Consider the following 21,099-nt stretch of genomic DNA (forward strand, 5'->3'; position numbering starts at 1 on the left):
AAGCATCTTCAGCCTAGGGGTCCAGGCCAGTGGGTCTGGTTTGGCAGGGAGGTGACCTGGAGTGGCTTGACAATGGCCATATAATCTAAAATCTATTGTCTGCAATATCCAGTCATACCCAAAAAGTGCTTCATTTCACAGTGTATTTTGGGCCGTGGTGGCTTGGTTAGAGCCTCTGTCTGGGTTTTCACATGATATCCAGTGTCCTGGGACAAGGTAGGTCCTAGGTATTGCATGACTAACTGAACTCATTGCAGTTTCTGCTTGGAGACCTTATGCCTCTTTTAAGTAGCTCACAGAGGAGATACGTGGCTCAACTGAGACATCTTCTGCCACACCTATGACAATCTCTGAGTCACACAGTGGCTTCATGAGTTCCCTCAGAACTCACAGAAGCAAATTATCTTTGATCCTGAGTGAATGAACAAGTGATAAACACAAGTTCAGCCACAAAATCATTTTTATTTGTGACAAAAATATCTTCCTCAAAAAGAGAATGATCATAAATCCAAGAAGCATTGACAAAATTCAGTTTATTTACGTGAAAGATATCACAGGTAAACATTAGTATCTCTATCCAGGAATGAATTAAAGAGTGTCTAATGGCTTTCTTCAATCAAAATGATCCTTTGAGCTGACAGTTTCAAAATCTAATCATCACAATCCTACTTAAAGGATTTTGCCATGCAAACATGTTCAGTCTCCATTTACATCATCAAGAGGCACCGCAGCAGTGTAGCAGTTAGTGCCAACACTATTACAGCCCAGAGCATTCTGGAGTTTGGAGTTCTATTCAAGCGTTATCTGTAAGTTTATACATTCTCCCCATGAACCATGTGGGTTTCTCCGGTTTCCTCCCACAGAACAAAGGCATACAGATTAGTAGGTAAATTGGACATTGTAAATTATCATGTGGTTAGGCTAGTGTTAAACAGGGGTTGCTGGGTGGTGTGGTTCACTGGGCTAGAAGGACCTGTCCCACACTATATCTCTTAACTAGCTAAATAAACACGAACAAACAAAATAAAGAATGATAACTGTACATTAAACCAGATTGCCACCCTTTGAAATGTTTTTAAGAAATTCTTATAACTATTCCTCCTTACACATTTTTCTTCTTCCTTCAATTACAAGTAGTCAGCAGTTAATGCCACTGTATTTTAATATTATACTTAATGTTACCATCTTATTAATTTATTTCACTAATGTAAGCTTGTGGAGTGGTCTAAGTTGGATACGCTAATGAGAAGGTAGAGGTAGCACAGAAATTGAAATGTGCCAGCTTTAGGAGGAGGGCACATATTTTCGTAATGTGTGGTGCTTCTGTAACTGAACGTGTCATTAGATGGCTGTTGCAGGGGTGTGCGGTGTGTAGTGGGGTAGAGAAGGAGAGGACACCAGGACCCTACCTCAAATAATCTTCTGTATTATGTAGGGTTCTCAGATTATTAACTGTAATGTTAACTGTTAACTGCATATAGAAAATGGCTTCTCTGTAGCATTATACTGAAATGGCTTCTTTGTGGGTATCTGATGAGGTAATACTCTGTTTAGTTGGAACATTTGGTTTATAATTATTGATAACGGAGGAACTAACCAGTGGAAGTAATGTTGTTCTATCTGTATGTGTGGGAACCTGGAGTGCACGGGCTTTTCAGGAGGAGAACCGAAGAGGAAGGACGCGTTGGATGCACTCTGGTTGACCACCGAGGTTGGTCCCAGGCAGCGGGTTGAGGAGGTTGGAGAAGATTGAGTGGGGATGGAAGGCTTCGATAATTGAGTTCCAACGGTTGTGCACGAACTGATAGAACTTTGATAAGTTTTGGCACCCTTTTTTTCTTTTTATATTGTATTGCTATTAATTACCTAGTTCTAGTAAGATTTATAAAGTAATCTGTAAAACGTACATTGTGTGCTGTTTGATATTGTATGTGCGAGTTTGTTCCAGTGTGCATTACACAGCGTCTGCGCAAACAGGAGGCATGATTTGGGTGGGTGGACGGATTTTCCCCTAGGCCTAGACAAACACACACCAATATCCCCAAGCATTACAATTACATGAGATTATGGAGGTGGTATGCACATTCACAGGTCACCACCCTGCATGTTCTGCCTTGTGCAGCTCCTTGCTCTGGTCTTGGATTCAAAGCAAAACGTTCAAAATAGACCTGGGCTGTTGAGTAGTGATACTGGAATGCACTTCTATGCTCAACAGCTAGTGGAAATCTGGAACACTAATCTCACTCCCATCCCCAAAATAAAGAGCTGACTCAATTGAAATTCATCACTGTGACAGACTTTCTTGAGCAATGATAGGGTAAAGGTTAGAAGGTCCAGGCAGTTACACTTCGAATTACCTACAATCTAATCAGACCTAAGAGGTTGAGTGTGGAGATACCCCATCTCTTCCTCCTCTCTCATTTGCCTGTGTTGCAGGTAGTCAGATTGAAAACAGCATCACAGTGGTTAAGCTAGTAGAAATGTATGACTAAACATGTTACAAAATGGAGAACAGTATCACATTTGTGTTACAAAATGGAGATGTAAACAGGTATTGTGAGACTTGTCCACATTCCATTTTGTGGTGTCATAGAGTGAGCTGATCTCCTTTATCGGCACGGTAGCAATTTGAGTTGGATACACAGGACACTGAGTACAAGGGCCGTTGGGCTGGCTCAGAGGCAGTGAACAGGGGACATAATGGAATGACCCAAACCTTGTCTGCCATCTCTCTGTAGAATGGTTAAATTGATCCCTTATACCTCCTCAGACACCTGGTCACATAAACATGCAAGGTATGGAATTAATTGTTCATACCTGGAGATCAACTAGCAAAGTAGAATAATAAATAGAGGCTTTCTTTGTTTTATAGGAACTTGAATGGAACACACAGTGTTTCTCTCTGCTTGGGATACATTGATATACTGTAATAATAAAAACTAATGTAATAAATTTTTGGACCTAGAAATAGACCCAGGTCCATATGATTCTTCAATCACATGTTTCCCCAAACACCTGCTTTGAGCCTTGTCTACTGGACGTTTCAGCCTTTGATTCAATAGCCATTAATGTAACAGAAGTAGGGCCTCACGGAAATTTCTGATGCAAGTCCCCAGCCGGGAAGACTGCTGAATTTAAACATTGCTGCTGTTAACGTAAGATTGTAGAAGTGCAACAGACTGCCTTTTAATTCCAAAGAGCTGGTTGTCATGTCATTTTTAGTTGGAATAGGCCAAAGATGTGTAGAGCAATGTCCCATGTGTTTGTCTTAGTGTGCATTTGAAATATTCCACTTCCTTCCTGACAACAAATGCAGTAATTACACCTAAGCAGATAAGATAAGTTTTGGCTGAGAAATAATTAATGCATTTAACTAGGCTGCAACTGTGGATATGCAGCATAAAAGAATCACAGGAAGATCTAATCTTCTCATTCATACAGCCCCATGTTTATTCTTTACTGCATAATTAATAAAAATCATTTTACAATCGGCCCTAAAATCATGTTGTACAAATTCTAGCATGGTGCACTAAAATTAGGTAGTGCAGGTATCACTCAAGTGCATCAATCCAGATTATGAGATCAAATCTTTGGTATGAGCTTTGTCCAGCTTCAATATAAAATACCTGAGCTGATCCAACATAAAGCCAATCTGACAGAAATGCTTATAGTTTTCCCAGGCTTGATCCAACCAGTTCAATAAAAAAGTACCATCCCAAGCATGCAACTCACATGCTGGAGAAAGAAGGAATTCATTCCAGACTGCTTGAGCCCAAATGTAATATATAAAATTGGGTCCTATTTGGTATTAGGTCAGGTAACCTGGCTCTGAGCACAGCCTCTGTTTCAGTGATGAAAACAGCACCAGCAGCAGGCTGCATAGCTTTACAGTGCCAGTGATCAATGATTAGGGTTGGATTCTTGCTGCAAATAGGAGTTTGTACATTCTCCCTGTGATCACGTGGGTTTCCACTGGGTGCTCCGGCTTCCTCCCACATTCCAAAAATATACGGTTAGTGATTTGTAGGCATGGTATGTTGGTGCCAGAAGTGTGTTGCCATTTGCGGCTGTCCCCAGCCAATTGCAAAAAGCCATGACACAAATGATGCATTGACGTATGTTTTGTTTCGATGTATGTGTGACAAATAAAGTTAATCTTTATTTTTATATGGTGGGCTAGGTGAATAAGTGAGAACTTGGCAGATCAAATAGAATATGGTAAACTAGTATTGTCATTCATGGGTTTAAAAACACTAAGTACTTTTTATACAAGAGATTGAAAAGTTTTGACATTGAGAAGGACTTGTGTGTCCTTGTACATGATTCACTGAAAGTTGCAACTTATACCAGGAGTATTGTGTGTAGGTCTGGACTCTCTCTACGTAAGGCAAGATACACTTGCAACACTGGAAGTACAACAAGGGTTCATTAGATTGATTTCTGAGATGGGAGCTGTTTGTCTATAGAGAACGAATGAAAGGTAATCATAATGAAACATTCAAGATTTAAGTAGGACTTTAGAGATAGTTGCAGGAGTGACGTCTCTTTTGTCCGTGATGTTTAGACATAGCTCAGAAAGTGAGGTTAGCCATTCAGGGTTGTGGTGATAAGAAATTTTGATAATGTATTAGTTTCTTGAATTTTTTTTTGCCTATTAAGTGAATTGGGATATGGAGCTTGTCTTACCAACCAGGATCTTATTAAAAGATAAGGCAGGCACAAGGGGCCAAATGATCTTCTGCTTCACTTCTGTTTCTGTACACAGCAGACAATAGGATCTGCAGTGCATCTTCTTGTGCAATACAGTCTGCAGGAAGTTCAGATCTGTGTAGTCACATTGGTTTTAATTTTACAGCTGAGCACGTCTCCACTGCAATCAGCCCATTTCCCAAAAAAAATCTGAAGGCCAGCTCATGCTGAACAGATGTCTGATGGAATTTAATTGTTAGGGATTGAATAGATTATATTATTTCGTCCAATATTCTTGAATCAAACATAATTCCTGCAGGTAAAGAATAAAGGAATTCTGAAATAAAAACAAAAGTCCAAAAAATATTGGGAAGGGAATTGGGACCTGTGCAGCATGAGCTTGTAATGCACAATGTTAATATTATTTCAGCACTTTCTGTCTATTACGGTGCATCACAATACTTACATGCAAATACCCTTTCTGTTACTATAGGGGAGCTTCACTTATGAGCATATTATTATGTTATTTTGTCTTTGAAGTGGATTACAAGAATAAGTAAGTTATTAATTCCTTCTATAGTCAGATTGCAAAGGTTACTATCAACATTGGAGTTTAATTTCCCATGAAAAATATGCATTTAATTTTATCCTTCCTGTTTTTTCGTAACTCCAAACCATTAAAAAAAACTAATTGAAAGGAAAACAAGAGTCCAGAATGTGAGTCTAACTTTGTTTTTACTTCATATGAGGCACACATGTATGACATGGTAGTGTGATGTTGTATACCATTCATGTACTATTACATATAACCCATAATGAATTATTTAAACAAAGGATGGTTATGGACTCTACTTCCATCTCCATCTGTAGGAAGTGCTCACCTAAGTCCACTTTACTAAAGTGTTTTCTTCCATAAGATCTTCAAAGTCATACTCTATCCTGGGCAGAAGGTACTGTGTTGGTCTATTTTCAGTACTGGATTGATGGTGATCTTTTAATCACCACAGAGCCCGACAAGTCCATTCTTCTTGGCTACTTGGACCACTGGCGTTGCCCATGGGCTCCTCAACCTTGGAAAGAATTAATTGGATACAGCACTAGTTGACTGGCAGGAGTCAAATGAGTAGGAATAAAGGGAGTTTTTTTCTCATTGGCTACTGATGGCTAGTAGCATTTTGCAGGGGTTGGTATTTGGAGGGGCAGGTAGTGTTGAGGAAGCAGGGAGACTGCAGAAGGACTTAGACAGATTAGAGATACAGGCAAAATGGCAGATGGAATACAAGTATTGACTATTTTTTAAATGGGTAGAAAATTCTAGATTGGGAGTCCTCATACAGGATTCCTTAAATGTTAACTTGCAGGTTGAGTAGGTGGTGAGGAAGCCAAATGCAATGCTAGCATTCATTTCAAGAGGACTAGAATGTAAAAATAAGGATGTAATGCTGAGCCTTTATAAGGTGAGGCCTCACTTGGAGTATTGTGAGCAATTTTCGGGCCCTTATCTAAGAAAGGATGTATTGACTGTTAGGTCATATACTATTATAGCAAATATTAACAGCAACCAGTTTTCAGATCTGAATGTGGAATGTAGATTGAATTTCGAACACAGCTCTGATCAGTGGTCTTCCTGGACCTGCAGATCGGGGTTGATTGCAAACCAGGAAACATTGATTCAGTTGAGATGCTTGCATAAGCATGAATGCAGCAAGAGAGACGATACGGATTAACATTCAATCTAGGGTGCCTGTGATGTTTGAAAATTATAGTAACTTAGATGAAGCTTTGTCAATCCAAAGTACTTAAGTAAACCACACAAAATGCTGGTGGAACACAGCAGGCCAGGCAGCATCTATCGAAGGGTCTCGGCCCGAAACGTCGACAGTGCTTCTCCTTATTGGTTCTTCCTGGCCTGCTGTGTTCCACCAGCATTTTGTGTGTTTTACTTGAATTTCCAGCATCTGCAGATTTCCTCGTGTTTACTTAAGTAAACAATGTCATTGTAACAATTGAAACTGCATTCAATTACCATTGATCTTAAGGGTAGAAAAATAAGATAGGGGAGCAGAATTAGGCCACTTGACCCATCGAGTCTGCTCTGCCATTTCATCATGGCTGATCCAATTTTCTTCTCAGCTCCACTTACCGGCCTTCTTCCCATATCCCTTCATGCCATGACTAATCAAAAATCTATCAACCTCTGCCTTTAAATATACATGAAAGTTTAGTTTCCACAGTTGCCTGTGGCAAAGAATTTCACAGATTCACCACTCCGGTTAAAGAAATAGCTCTTCATCTCTGTTCTAAAAGAAAACCCCTCTACTCTGAGCTGTGTTCACAGGTCTTTGACTCTCCCATCATAGGAAATATCCTCTCCACATCCACTCTATCAAGGCCTTTCACTATTCAGTAAGTTTCAATGAGGACCCCCCTCATTCTCTGAATTATAGTGAATATAGGCTGAGAGCCATCAAATGTTCTTCATATGACAAGTCGTGCAATATACTTTTGAGTTTTGGAGGTCTCTTCCAAGAGTGTCTCGAGTATGATGCCTGCTTGTGTGCTGAATAAAGAATATAACCAGCTTCAGTGTCTCCTGGACAATTCAAATTCTTTGAGGTTAAATTTCAGGGTTTTCAAGAACACTGTAACAGTTCCAGGCCAAGTCCTGCCACCATGCCAAATGAAGATTTTTGTATGATGCATTACATGTTATCTTTCCTAAAAAGGCCAATTGGTCCAAGATAATGAAGACAAGAAGGTAGAAGTGAATCTGTAGAATATATGCAGTACAGAAAATGGAACAATATTCAGGAATGCTGAAAGAACAGGCTATGGGACCTACAATTAGTATTACTGCAAATAGTCTTCGGCCCAAATTGCACTCTGTCCTTCCCAAACAGATTTCAGCATATTAATGTCTCAAAACCAGACCCAGTGGAGATTAGCATAGGAGAGCAGGATTTATATCATTCTCCGGATGCGCCTGTAAACCTATGAGGAAGAGATTAATTATGTGAGCTATTACCTGCACTCCTGAGGGATTTAATGTGTGTGTAACAGAGACCCACTGTGAGCTGTACTATTTTAGTAGTCGCCAACCTATTTTGTATACCTTTGTAGTTACTCACTGCCCACTTATCAAGAGCTTGGAACATTTTTATGAGAGTGCCTTGAAAGCCTCCAGAGAATTTCTCTAGATTCTGTTTAGATCTACAATTTGGTCAGTGGCACTTTTACCTTCACTGAGCAGCTTATTATGACTGTGCTGGAAATTGTTCTATACATTTCTGAAATATATGTGGGTTATTCCAGTATTACAGCAGCAGCACAACTTCCCTACGAGGTTCAGTGGATGATACAAGATCAGGAGAACAGGGAAACCCATCTAACTCTAGCAGTTTCCAGAGGTAAGATGGTCAATGGTCTGTGAGGACAGCCACGACAGAAGTTCCTGGAATTGACTGGATGGAGTCTGTGGTGATTGGAAGCAGGTAAGGCCTTTCTTTTATTGCTCCCTAGTACACTAGGAGCAGAGACAACCTTTGAACAGGATGTTGTAGGAGGGCTGTTGCTCAATGCTGATGTGGAACCTTTACTTTCCAAGGTCCAACTACAACTTTGGGACCTCCAGCTCTTTGGAAGTTTCATTGGATCTTGGGCAGCGGGTAGTCTGTTAGAAGGTATTCTTCTTCTGCATTTGAGCTGAGTTCTACAGGCTTAAGACACATGTTTTCAAGGTGCTTGCTGCCATCCCAAATGCTGCTTCTGCTGGCATTTAAGGGACGTCCAGGGAGTCAGAGGGGATATTACTCTTTTTACAATCACCCTTTGAGAACCTCTTTAATGTTTTCCTTCTGACAACATAGTACACTTACTGTGACACAGCTTACATAGAGTACATTGGGAATCTGGTGGAGAGATCACTGCCATTAATGTACTTACCTTACTACGAGATTTTTGGGGAATCTCTGGCATCATTAGTGGTAGCTCAGATTGAGATTCTGATGAATTCATTGTCATATATGCTAGGATGCAATGAAATTTCTTCCTTGAGCAAAGCTTACACAGTAACTAGTATACATCATAATAATAAATATAACAATACAGTTATGAGCCCAAAAAAAAGAGAATGATGTACTCTTCTGTTCTTGGTTTACAGTATCTATAGAGCCTTTCCATTTTCCTTGAGGCACCGCAGTTTTCAATCCAAGAACTTCTTGTGTATTACTTAATAATTTTCTTAGAGACTCTTATTGGATGTTTCTGTTATCCTCTGCTTTCATAGAGGTTAATTATGGTGGACTTCAGGGAAACCCATATACTGTGTAGACGCTCTGTGGCTCCTGTTGGTTTAACCTGAGAGTGACTTGTTGGGAACACACAGGGGAAGTCACTGAAATGGCAGACCATCATGAATTGATGAATGATGTCGAATGATAAGGTTAAACGTGCTTGGGAATTGGAACTTCAGGAGTCACTTTCAGATAATCAATGGAATAAAATTTATCGTTTAGTTGATAATTCATCTATCTGCACCCGTCACTCCTTGATTCAGTTCAAGGTGGTGCACAGGGTGCATATGTCAAAAGATAAACTAGCAGATATTTTTTCTAATATAAATCTCACCTTCGATAGATGTAACGCTGAGGTGGCTACCTTAACTCATATGTTTTGATCTTGTATAAAGTTAAATAATTTTTGGAGAGATGTTTTTAGAACGTTATCTAAAATCATAGGTTTGGACCTACAACCTAATTCACTTACGACTGTCTTTGGGATCATGCCGAAGGAAGCAGGAAATATTTCTGCTTCCGCTCAATGTATGATAGTGTTTTCAACTTCATTGGCTAGGAGAGCTATTTTGTTGTATTGGAAGGATCCTAATCCACCTACTGCTTTTTTTGGCTTTCCTCCATTACGTTGCGTTTAAGCTAGGAGAAAATTAGAAGTTGGACGTTTGATACATCTTTTAAATTTGAGCAAACCTGGTGACCTTTCTTTCAATATTTTCATATGATTTAAATTTTCTCTTCTTGTTTTACTTTTTTAGGTAATCTTTTTTTTCTTCTCAGTGAAGTTTCAGATTTGACCAGAAGGATTTTTCCCTTTTTTTGGTAATTATATCCTCAAATGGACTGCCCAGTCTTTTTTTTTTTGGTTTTAGGTTAGTTTAGTGGGTTTTTTTCTTCTCAATAATAGAAATTTTGAGTCTTTTTTAATGAACTGTTAAGAGGAGTTGTGGTTTCTTTTATATATTAGCTCAATATTATCCTATACATGATTTTGACAGTGTATATTCCTTTCTTTGTACTTTTATTCAAATATGTATTTGATATAACTTCTCTGATTTGTATTTATCCTTATTTTTTTAAATCAATAAAAAAAGATTAAAAATGAAATGCCAGACCATCTTATTCTTGCTGGTGAAATCCACCCTGTAAAGACAAAATTTCTCTTCTGGTTTGCCCTCTCTAAAGAGCAATTGTCCTTCAATTAGCCTTGCCCACAGAGTGGTAATACCAAAGTCAAACTGTCTGACTTCATGAGCTATGATAACAGAGCAACATTCAGGTTTGTCACAGCTGGGACAGCCCACAAGAGTCCCAACTTTCCCAAACTTCATATTGAGGGGTGGATATTTCTGTGTGCAATTTAAAAAAAATGAGATGGTCATTGTACATCACCACCATGTGGGCATGATGAATTCTCAAGCTAAAGCGGTTCAAAATATCTAATGCCCAGGCTCTGTTGCATGGCCATTGATAGACACATGTGATTGGAGTCTCCTCTGAACATAGAAAATATTTGAGATGCTAATGCTTCCTTAGGGGAAACTTATCTCCATCTGATGGGCAACTGTGCATGGAACCTAGCAACCCACCCACAGAGTACCAGGAAACAGTGGTTTGCCAACTTCAGTCACTTTGGAGATGGAAGATTTTCCTGATGTTCTTTGGAAGAGGGTCTGGTTGGTTTTGGAGTTGGGGGATGCGGTGGTTCTAGACTTTGAACAACATGGCCTTTGAGAGTAAATGGAGTGTCCTCAAAGGTGGTGAGCAATGGTGATTGGTGTGGTACTCACTTTGGGAAGGAAAAAGCAGGTGGCAGCTTGGAAGTTGTAGGTAGGTAGTGTCAGGGAGGAGGGGGTGAGCCGAGAACTCAGGTGGGAAATAAAGGGAGAAGTGGCAGAGGTGGGTATAATTACAATATTTAAAAGGCATTTGGATAGGTACATGGATAAGAAAAGTTTAGATGGATATGGATCAATTGAAGGCAAATGGGACTAGCTTAGACAGACATCTTGATGGACACCGTTGCCACGCTAACAACAAAATGACTCCATGACTCTGCAGTATATCCAGCAATTTTATTTATATACTTAAATATGATATTCTTTCAGACCTCTCCTCACAAAACAAAACTTCCCAGACTCATAAATCTTGGGCTGGTTACTGAGTTCAGTCTTCTCTCTTCTAGTGCATATATATCTCCCTTTCTCATGCTAATGAGAACTGAATTTAATAAGCCAATTGCAGCCTGGCGAGTTCAATTAGTTCTTCTGACATATTCAATTACTTTAAGTACATAGTTCACTACTACATAGCTCAGATTTTAGTCAAGCCTGGTTGGACATATTAGCTGTGAGACAACAAAGGCTCTTATAGAGTACAAAGCATCCATTGTCTCTTACCAACTATGTTAATATATTTCCCACAGCTTGCAAAGCATGTGATATTTCTGAATGTATTTTTCTTTCTACAATTTAAATATATTTTTCCTCAATTTTGAATTAAACTATCTGTTTGATGAACTCAGTGGGCTGAGCAGCATCTCTGGGGGGGAAAGGAATTACTCATGTTTGAGCTGAAATCCTGCATCAGGTATGAGAGTGAAGAGGAATCAGAGTCAGGTTTAATATCACTGGCCTATGTTGTGAAATTTGATAAGTTTACGGCAGCAGTAGAATGTAATACATGATAAATAATATAGAAAAAACAGAAATAAATTAAATAGTTGAATTAAGGAAGTAGTGCAAGAACAGAAATAAATAAAAAGTAGTGAGATAGTATTCATGGGTTCAATGTCCATTTAGAAATGGGATCGCAGAGGGGATTGTTTGCGATCCGAAGAGGGTTAATGGTGAGACAAAAGCCAGAGGTGATTGGTGTACCAAGTAAGGGTCAGAACCACTATAATGAGAATAGGCAATGTTTCAGTGTTATTTGTTTGTTTAAATCATTGAGTCATTGTGAAATGAGACATCCTGATGTCAGAAATGTGCAGGATAGGGCTAAGGTTAATGGCATGTCAGAAATCTGGCCTTCAGGGAGATTTAGGCTTCTCAGAACAAAGAGTGATCTAAAAGAGTTATGAAAGTTGCTAAGTGGAAAAGGTGAAATAAAGTCAGAAAACTAACTAGCAAATTTGGTGAGAATGTGGTATTTTAAGGGCTGCAATTTGAGTAATCTCTAAAGACGCAATCTGTAATGAGTTTGTACATTCTCCCCGTGACCATATGGGTTTCCTCTGGGTGCTCAGGTTTCCTCCCACAATCCAAAGACATACCAGTTGGTAGATTAATTGGTCATTGTAAATTGTCCTGTGATTAGGCTGTGGTTAAATTGGGGGTAACTGGGTGGCGAAGCTCGAAGGGCTGTAGGGACTACTCCGTACTCTATCTCAATAAATTAATAAATTAAAAAAATCATCAATCCATTAACTGTCCAGATACACACATTGATTTGCAAAGCATGTAACTACTAAATGCATGCAATCTCTGAATCATTCACTGATGAACAGGCACATTGATTAGTGAGGCATCCTGATGCTCACCAATTTTTGTTTTAGACATTGGTGTTTTCACCACTATCTCTCTATCTTTTCTCTCTCTCAATCTTTAGAGAGAATGCTGCTGAATCCAATTTCATACATAACTGTAAATTGGCCTTTGGTTTCCCTTTTATTAAAATCTTTCATTAAAAGGCCTGACTGCACAGAAAGGCAGAGCAGAAATTAGACAGAGCTCCAAATACATCTCTCAAGTAACTATAGATGTCCAATAATGAATATCAAACTTCAGAAACTATTTTTAAGATGATGGATTTTACAATATTTGTGAAGAAATGCTACAGGAAATTTTTGCTGTTCTTGATTTTGGAGTTCAGTCACTAGGTCCTTGAGTTCCAAAGTTGTCCACTCTCATCCTGAGATGGGTGATTTAGGTCCTATTTGTCTTATATAAAATATAGAACATGACAGAACTGGAGGCCATCAGCCCATGATGCTGTGCCAATCTTGCTGCCAATTTATACTGTATGTCCTCTTCTGGTGTACTACCCATATCCCTCCATCCCCTTCATATTCATGTGTTTATTTAAAAGCCTCTTAAACTCCACCAAAATGCATGCTCCTACAACTACCTGTGGTAACACAGCCCAAGTATCTACCACTCTCTGTAAGAAAGCTGCTCCTGTCCTGTTTTGTTTATGCAAATACTGACAGGTTGAGTGCAGAAATGTCTACTTCAAGAACAATTTGTGGGAAATAAGAATACCTTGGATGAGCATGGACCAGCTGGGCAGAAGAGCCCGTGCAGTAAGACTGAGTTTCTTTTTTTGGAAACACAAATTACTGAAATTGCTAAGCATAGGTTTCTTTTTTTCATTATTATCCATTAATTCTCAGTGCCAAGGTCATTGTTCGTCTCATCTTTGAATTGTTTCAGCACCAGGCGAACCTCCCTCCATGTCTGATTCATACACGGGGTTGTGCTTCAGAGATGTCAAGAGAGCCTAGCAGCCTTCTGTAGTGTATATTTAAATACCAACTTTCTTAGGCATAATCACAACTCTTTCTTAAATAGACATATTTGTCCACTAAGGTATCTTTAGAAATTGTTGAATCATACAGCAAGCCTATAGAAAGACAAGCTGATGGCAACAGAGTGAGGTCAAAGGAATTTTATGGCTATCATTGCTAATAACCAGTACATTTATGAAATTCTTCATTATTAACTGAGTTTAATTTCCACGGATGACTAGGTGGGATTTGAACTCAAAAATTTTAGACTGTTCTTCAAGGCCTCTACGTTACTAGTGCAGAATTTAAACCACCATATTGGGGGAAAACAAAATAGGTGTCAAATCCATACTAATCCCATTTACCAGCTCCTGGTTTGTAGCCTGCTGTACCTTGGCAATTCAACTGCTTGTCCAGGTGCTTCTTCAACTGCTTCTTAAAGATGTTTCTCTGCCTTGATCATCCCATTCTGACAAACAAGAGAAAATCTGCAGATGTTAGAAATCCAAGCACCACACACAAAATGCTGGAGGAAATCAGCAGCACCTATGGAAAAGAGTACAGTTGATGTTTCAGGCTGAGACCCTTCAGCTAAACTGACAATGTGTTCCAGATTCCAACCAAACTGCAGTTGAAAAATATCTTTATTGTCAAATCTCCACTAAACTTCTTTCTCCACACCCTAAATCCGTGCCCTCTTGTTTTGACCTTCGCATGGGAAAAGCTTCTTTATAACTACTTTGGCTCTACCTCTCATTTTGTATACCTCTGTCAACTTCCCCATTGGCAGAAAAAATGTCAACATTCATTTTGAGAAGACCATAATATTAAAACAAAGATATAATGCTATGTCACAAAACAACTTTCCCCCATCCCCCTTTGTCTTCTGTTATCAAGCCAACTTTGGACTTAATTTGCCAGCTTGACTTATATATCATGAGCTCTAACTTTTTGGTCCAACCGTTCATGTACCAATTCCTAAGCAGTTTATTATCTGTAGGACTGAGAGTTCTTCCTTTCCTGAGCTATAGAATGCTAATGCAGTAGCATATATCTCTTCAATAAAAAAACTTCCTGTCCTGCTAGGTGCCATGTGTCATTAACTTAATTCTTTTTAAAAGTACAAGGGGAGTAATTTAAGCACTTGGGAAGGGTGACAGATTGGGAGGTCAAGAATCCATCTTATACAAGAGGTCTATGCAAGAATTGATAACAGCAGGATAGAAGCTGTGCTTGAGTCTGGTGGTATGCTTCTAGGTACTTGGACTTACACTCCAAGTTTGGCCCAAAACCTTCATGGTTTTGCTTCTTCCCCATAATGAAAAAAAACAAATGAAGATTAGGTGATGATTTTGTGGAGCAGTTCATAAAAATATAGAAAACCTACAGCACAATACAGGCCCTTTGGCCAACAAAGCTGTGGCGAATATGTCCCTACCTTAGATTTACCTAGGCTTTACCCATAGTCCTCTATTTTTCTAAGCTCCATGTAGCCATCCAGGAGTCTCTTAAAAGACCTTATCGTTTCCGCCTCCACCACTGCCATTGGCAATCCATTCCACGCACTCACCACTCTCTGTGTAAAAAACTTACCTCTGACATCTCCTCTGTACCTACTTCCAAGCACCTTAAAACTATGCCCTCTCATGCTAGCCATTTCAGCCCTGGGGAAAAGCCTCTGACTATCCACATGATCAATGCCTCTCATTATCTTGTATATCTCTATCAGGTCACCTCTCATCCTCCGTCGCTCCAAGGAGAAAAGGCCAAGTTCACTCAACCTATTCTCATAAGGCATGCTCCCCAATCCAGGCAACATCCTTGTAAATATCCTCTGCACCCTTTCTATAGTTTCCACATCCTTCCTGTAGTGAGGCGACCAGAACTGAGCTCAGTATTCCAAGTGGGGTCTGACCAGGGTCCTATATAACTGCAACATTAACTCTCGGCTCTTAAAATCAATCCCACGATTGATGAAGGCCAATGCACCGTATGCCTTCTTAACCACAGAGTCAACCTGCGTAGCAGCTTTGAGTGTCCTATGGACTTGGACCCCAAAATCCCTCTGATCCTCCACACTACCAAGAGTCTTACCATTAATGCTATATTCTGTTCCGCGGGGGCAATCCTGTGTGTGGGGGTTTTGCAGAGATTTCCAGATCGCTACCATTCAGTAAGTGAAAGTCAAAGGAACGTGCATAGGCTGGAAATCTGAAGTGAACACATAAAACAGTAGAAGTTCCATCCAAGTGAAGCAGCATCTGTGAAGAAAAAGAGAATGAATGTCTCACCATGAAAATCCTTTGTCAGAACTGGAGGAAGTCCAAAGTTGCACAAAGTTGGTGAGATATGCATTGGACAAAGATAAGATCTCTAACAAGAAGAGGCCATGGTTATGAAGCCATCTGGTTGATCGAATAACAGTTAGAGGTAGTCAGAGAGAGAGAGAAAATGTGTAAACTTTGTAAAATATAGGTCAACAGGAAAAGACATAAAAATGAAGATTAGAGAATAAGGCTATTCATATCATCTGTCTGTGTTGGCTAAAATTGGTTTATTATTGTTAGGCACTAAAGCTGGCTGGTAGTGTAGTGGTATTCGCACCGGACTGCTAGGAGATTGATCCTGGATTTGAATCCAGCCAGCCACAAAGTATTGAACAGGAGCAACTACTACTAACTATTGTTACGTACTTGGATACAATGAAAATCGTGTCTTACAACTTGTACATACATAATGCATTGAGGTAGAATGAGGGAAACACAATAATAATGTAGAATAAATGTTACAGCTACAGAGAAAGTGCAGGGCGGGCAAGCAGTAAGGTGCAAGATCATGACAAGGTAGATTGTGAGGTCAAGAATTTGTCTTATCAAACTAGGAAAATATTTCACAGTCTTGTAATAGCAGGGTGGAAGCTGTCCTTGAACCTAGTGGTATGTGCTTTGTGGCTTTTATGTCTTCTGCTCAACGGAAGAGGGGAGAAGAGAGAATGTCCAGGGTGGGCCGGTCTTTGATTATGCTGGCTACTATACTGAAGTGGTGAGAAGTATAGACAGAGCCCATGAAGGGAGGGCATTCTGCAATGCATTTCCAAGGTTCTTCTATACAGAGATTCTGAAGTTATTGGAAATCTTGAACAAAGCACTGGAGAAGCCCAGCAAGCCAGGCAGCATCAACTGAGATGAATAAACAGTTGATGTTTTGGGCTGAGACCCTTCATCAGGTCAGGGCAGGAAGGTGGAAGAAGCCAGAATAAGAAGATGTAGTGAGGTGAAGGAGTATAAACTGGTAGGTGATAGGTGAAGGGGGAGGGAAATGAAATGAGAAACTGTGAGGTGATAGGTGGAAGAGGTACAAGGCTAAAGGAGAAGGAATCTGATAGGAGAGGACAGTAGACAATTGGAGAAAGGAAGAAGAAAGGGCACCAGAGGGAGGTGATGCATAGGTGAGGAGAAGAGAAGAGGTAAAATGGGAGCCATAATGAAGAATGGGAAAAGAGAAAAGGAGGGAGGGAAGAAAAATTATCAGAAGTCAAAGAATCAACGTTCATGCCATTTGATTAGAGACTACCCAGGCAGAATATGAAGTGTTTCGCTTCCAACCTGAATGTATCTTCATTGTGACAGTGCAAAAGGGCATAGACCAACATGTCAGAATAAGATGCCCACCTGATGGCATAAACATCGATTTCTCTAACTTTGGGATATCTTTTTCCTTCCTCTTCTTTCTTTTCCCTTCCTCTTCTTTCTTTTCCCATTCCCCGTTCTGTTTCCCCTCTTACCCTTTCTATTCTCCTCACTTGCCCATCATCACCCTTCCCCCTTCCCATTCTCCCATGGCTTGATGTCATTTCCAATTAGATTTCTTCTTCTTCAGCCCTTTACCACTTCTTCTTAAGTCATCTCCCCTTCCCATCCATCCACCTTCCTCCTCACCTGATTTCATCTATCACCTTCCAGATTGTACTCCTCCTCCTCCCACCACATCCACCTTCTTATTCTGGCTTCTTCCTTCTTCCTCTTCAGTCCTAATAAAGGTTTTCAGCCCAAAATGTTGACTGCTTATTCATCTCTATGGATGTTTCTTGACCGACTGAGTTCCTCCAGCAATTTGTGTGTGTTCCCCAAGATTCTTCTTTTGATTTTAGGTTCCAGCAACATCTTTAACTGTCACTTGACTGTATTTAAGTGTCTTTTGTTTGTTCTAATTACCCTCAAAAACATTAATTGTTCATTTTTGTTCTCTGACTTGCTAAAAATTGTATTTATCTCTCCTACTTCTGAGGATCTGTGGACTTTCTCTACCATACCTGTCTGTTCTTCCATACTACAGTTAACTTACACACATGTTCCAGGCAATCTCTGGGTGGTATATTAAATCAACCATCTCTACCCTCATGTTGACTGGGCTTGACAGCGTTTTTGCAATGATTTAAGTTTTCTTTTCTGGTATAGAGTCCTAGATTTTGCTAGATTTTCTTATCTTGCATTTCATAAGAAGGCCCTTAAGGTAAAGACATTCCGGTTACAATGCTAAGGCCACCCTCAGTTTGAAGGTGCAACACCTCATATTCCATTTGGTTTGCCTCCTCCATCTCTCTTCTCAAGTTTTTCACTTCATCGCACCTCACCCACCTTCCCCCTTGCCTGGGTTCACCTATCACCTGCCAGCTTGTACTCCTTTCCCTCCCACTACCTTCTTATTCTGGCTTTCCCACCAACCCCTTTCTTTCCCAGTTCTGATTAAGGGTTTCGGTCTAGAATGCTGACTGCTTATTCCTCTACATAGATGCTGTCTGACTTACTGAGTTTCTCCAGCACCTTGTGTGTGTTCCTAGTTACAATGTAGATATTTACACATGAGGAAGGAGGAAATGAAAGTGAAAGCCAGAGACTTCTGAGTGACCTGGAGGTCACGGCAGGAAAAAGGAGCTTGTGACAAATGCAATGGAAGTGCTAACCAGCCAGGTAGAGTCTCAGTAAGCATTGTCCCTCCAACACATCATGCTCAGCTGTCCACTAACAATAGGTCCCATCTCTTCGCTTGCATCCCCATCAACTCTCCCCAAATCTCCTGACTCTCATGCCATCCATCTAATATAAGAGAAAATTCACAATAGGCAACACATACTTGGGATACGGGAAGAGATGGAAGTCACGGAGAATGCACAAGCTGCACAGAGATGGCAGCCCAGATCAGGAACAAACCTGGTTCCCTAGAACTGTGAGGCAGAAGTGCCAACTGCTGTGGTGATTTTGTCATTTCAGAGTGTAGAAGTTCTGAGAGGAAGTGAGAAAAGGAAAATATGATTATCAATGAGAAAGCATGAGAAAAGATTGTCAGCAAATATAAAGGGAGTCCAAATATATTCAATGGGCCGGGGAGGGGAGAGTTGGGACTGATCAGAGACCAGTGGGGGAGATCTAACTCTGAAGGCAGAGGATAAATAACTAATGGACCAAGTGAGAACTTTACATCAGTCTAACAATGAAGGAAGGTGCTGATGGAGTCACAGCGAACAACAGAGCTGTTGAAGTGTTTGATGGGTTAAAAATTTATACATTATGTACTAGAAAGGTTAGCTATACTTAAAGTGGATAGATCTCCTGGGTCAGATGGAATGTATCTTTGGTTGCAGAGGGAAGTAAAGGGAAAAGCACAGAGGCCACAGAGTCATAGAACAGTACAGCATGGATACAGGCCTTTCAGCCCATCCAGTCCATGACAACCAGTGACCACCCAGTTATCCTGATTTCCAAAGCTGAGCCCATATTCCTCTAAGCCCCACCCTCTACGTACCTATCCAAGTTCTTGTTAAGTGATACTATTGTATCTCCCTCAATCACTTCCTTAGCATCTCATTACTCTATATCAGAAAGCTGCCCATTGGACCCATTTTAAGTCTTTCCCCTCTCATCCTAAACCTATGCACCTAGTTCTGGAGAAGCGATTATTAAGTGGTTCAAATGGTACAACTTAACATCAGAAAATATATGCAGTCTACAACCTTACTCTTACTCTTTTTAGAGACATCCATGAAACAAGAAACCCCGAAGAATGAATGATAGTAATATCAGAGCCCAAAGCCTCACCGTCCTCCTCCCACACACAAGCAGCAGCAGAAGCATCAACCTCCCCTCTCCCTCCCCCTCTCCCCCTCCTCCCCTCTCCCTTCCCCGCTCCTTCCTCCCTTTCCGTCTCCCTCCTCCTCTCCCTTCCCACCACTTGCACCAGCAGGAGCATCACCTCCCCACCCCCCATCATGCAAGGGATAGCAAAAGCCCCCAAAGAGTCCTTGATTTTGAGTTCATCAAAACTACAGTCCACAACCCAGCATTTTGGTATCTCAGACAGGCTGTCTCTCACCAGCCAGGGAGTGAGAGGATGCCTCTACAACAATAAGAGCGGAAGACTAGCAGCTCGCTGTTCTGTTGTTACAATTTTCTGCGTCACCTCTCCAAGTTCCCCCTCCTCACCCAACACAGAGACCGACAGACTCTCCCCTCCATTGAGAGAGAGAGAGATCACTCGAGTATAGAGGCCTTTTTCCAACAGCAGCGCACACGATCTGCTGTCTTGATGTTTCAGACATCGAAATCAGTGAGGAAATGTGTTGTCTATGGGCCCTCCCCCTGAAGGCGAATGTTTTCCCGGATGGTCCTGCAGATATCGAAATACCAGGTTGCCCGGCTGGTGTAAATATCCACTGCTTGTAGAGAACAGTAGTTTGAACTGTAGATCATGGGTTCTGACAGCCCAACCATCTTGAAAGGGCAAGGAACACACAAGAAAGGAAGAATAAGCAGTTTCTTGGATGATCTAGAAAAAGTCACCTGGGTCTACAAAAACCACTGGTACATCTTTCCTATCCATAAATATATATGTGTTTAAAATTAGAAGAGACATCTTACTTATGCCTGTCATCATTTTAAACACTTCTACATGACCCCTCATTCCCCCACCTTTTAAGAAATAAAGACCTAGCCTAGCTAACCCCTCCCAATAACTCAGATTCTCCTCCTGGCAACATCTATATAAATCCTCTCTGCACCCTTTCCACTTTAACCACATCTTTTCCATAATTGGGTAACACTCTAAGTGCAGCCTCACCAATGAGGTAGACAACTGTAACGTAATGTCCCAGTTACCATACAGAGTGTCCTGACTTATGAAGGCCAGCATCTAAATGCCTTTTTCATCACCAAGCTGCTTCCAATTACTGTGCACTTGTATTCCAAGGCCCCTCTATTCCATTATACTCTCCAGTGCCTTATCATTCATAGTACAAGTCCTATGCTAGTTTGACTTTCTCTGCATTGAAATCCAAAGCAACACACACAGAATGGTGAAGGAACTCAGCAGGTCAGGCAGCATCTGTGGAAATGAATGAACAATTGACATTTCGGGCTGAAACTATATTCAATTTTTTACCCCTTCTTCATTATTTATAATAACTCCTGATCTGATATCATTTGCAAATCTGCTGATAAAGTTTCTGCATTCACATCCAATCATTTACATAAATAATAAAAACAGTGTCCCCAAATCTGGCCTCTGTGGCACAGCTCCAGGAACTGGCTTCCATTCCAAGAAAGAACCTTCAACCAC

General features: G+C 40.5%; 1 protein-coding gene across 3 annotated transcripts in view; it reads left to right on the forward strand.

The window, feature by feature from the left end:
• The window catches only part of LOC132395842 (protein spinster homolog 1-like), a 209,040-nt gene that overhangs the window by 4,201 nt on the left and 183,740 nt on the right, over positions 1–21,099 (forward strand). For 2 of the 3 annotated variants that reach the window (XM_059972950.1, XM_059972952.1), the window contains exon 1: positions 6,563–8,096. In XM_059972950.1, coding sequence (XP_059828933.1) covers positions 7,946–8,096 — 151 coding nt within the window. In that variant the 5' untranslated portion in view covers positions 6,563–7,945. Of the gene's footprint in view, positions 1–6,562; positions 8,181–21,099 lie in introns of those variants that run through there. The other variant, XM_059972954.1, reaches the window with a different exon arrangement.

This window comes from Hypanus sabinus, chromosome 6, assembly GCF_030144855.1.
Source record: "Hypanus sabinus isolate sHypSab1 chromosome 6, sHypSab1.hap1, whole genome shotgun sequence".
Classification (NCBI taxonomy): domain Eukaryota; kingdom Metazoa; phylum Chordata; class Chondrichthyes; order Myliobatiformes; family Dasyatidae; genus Hypanus; species Hypanus sabinus.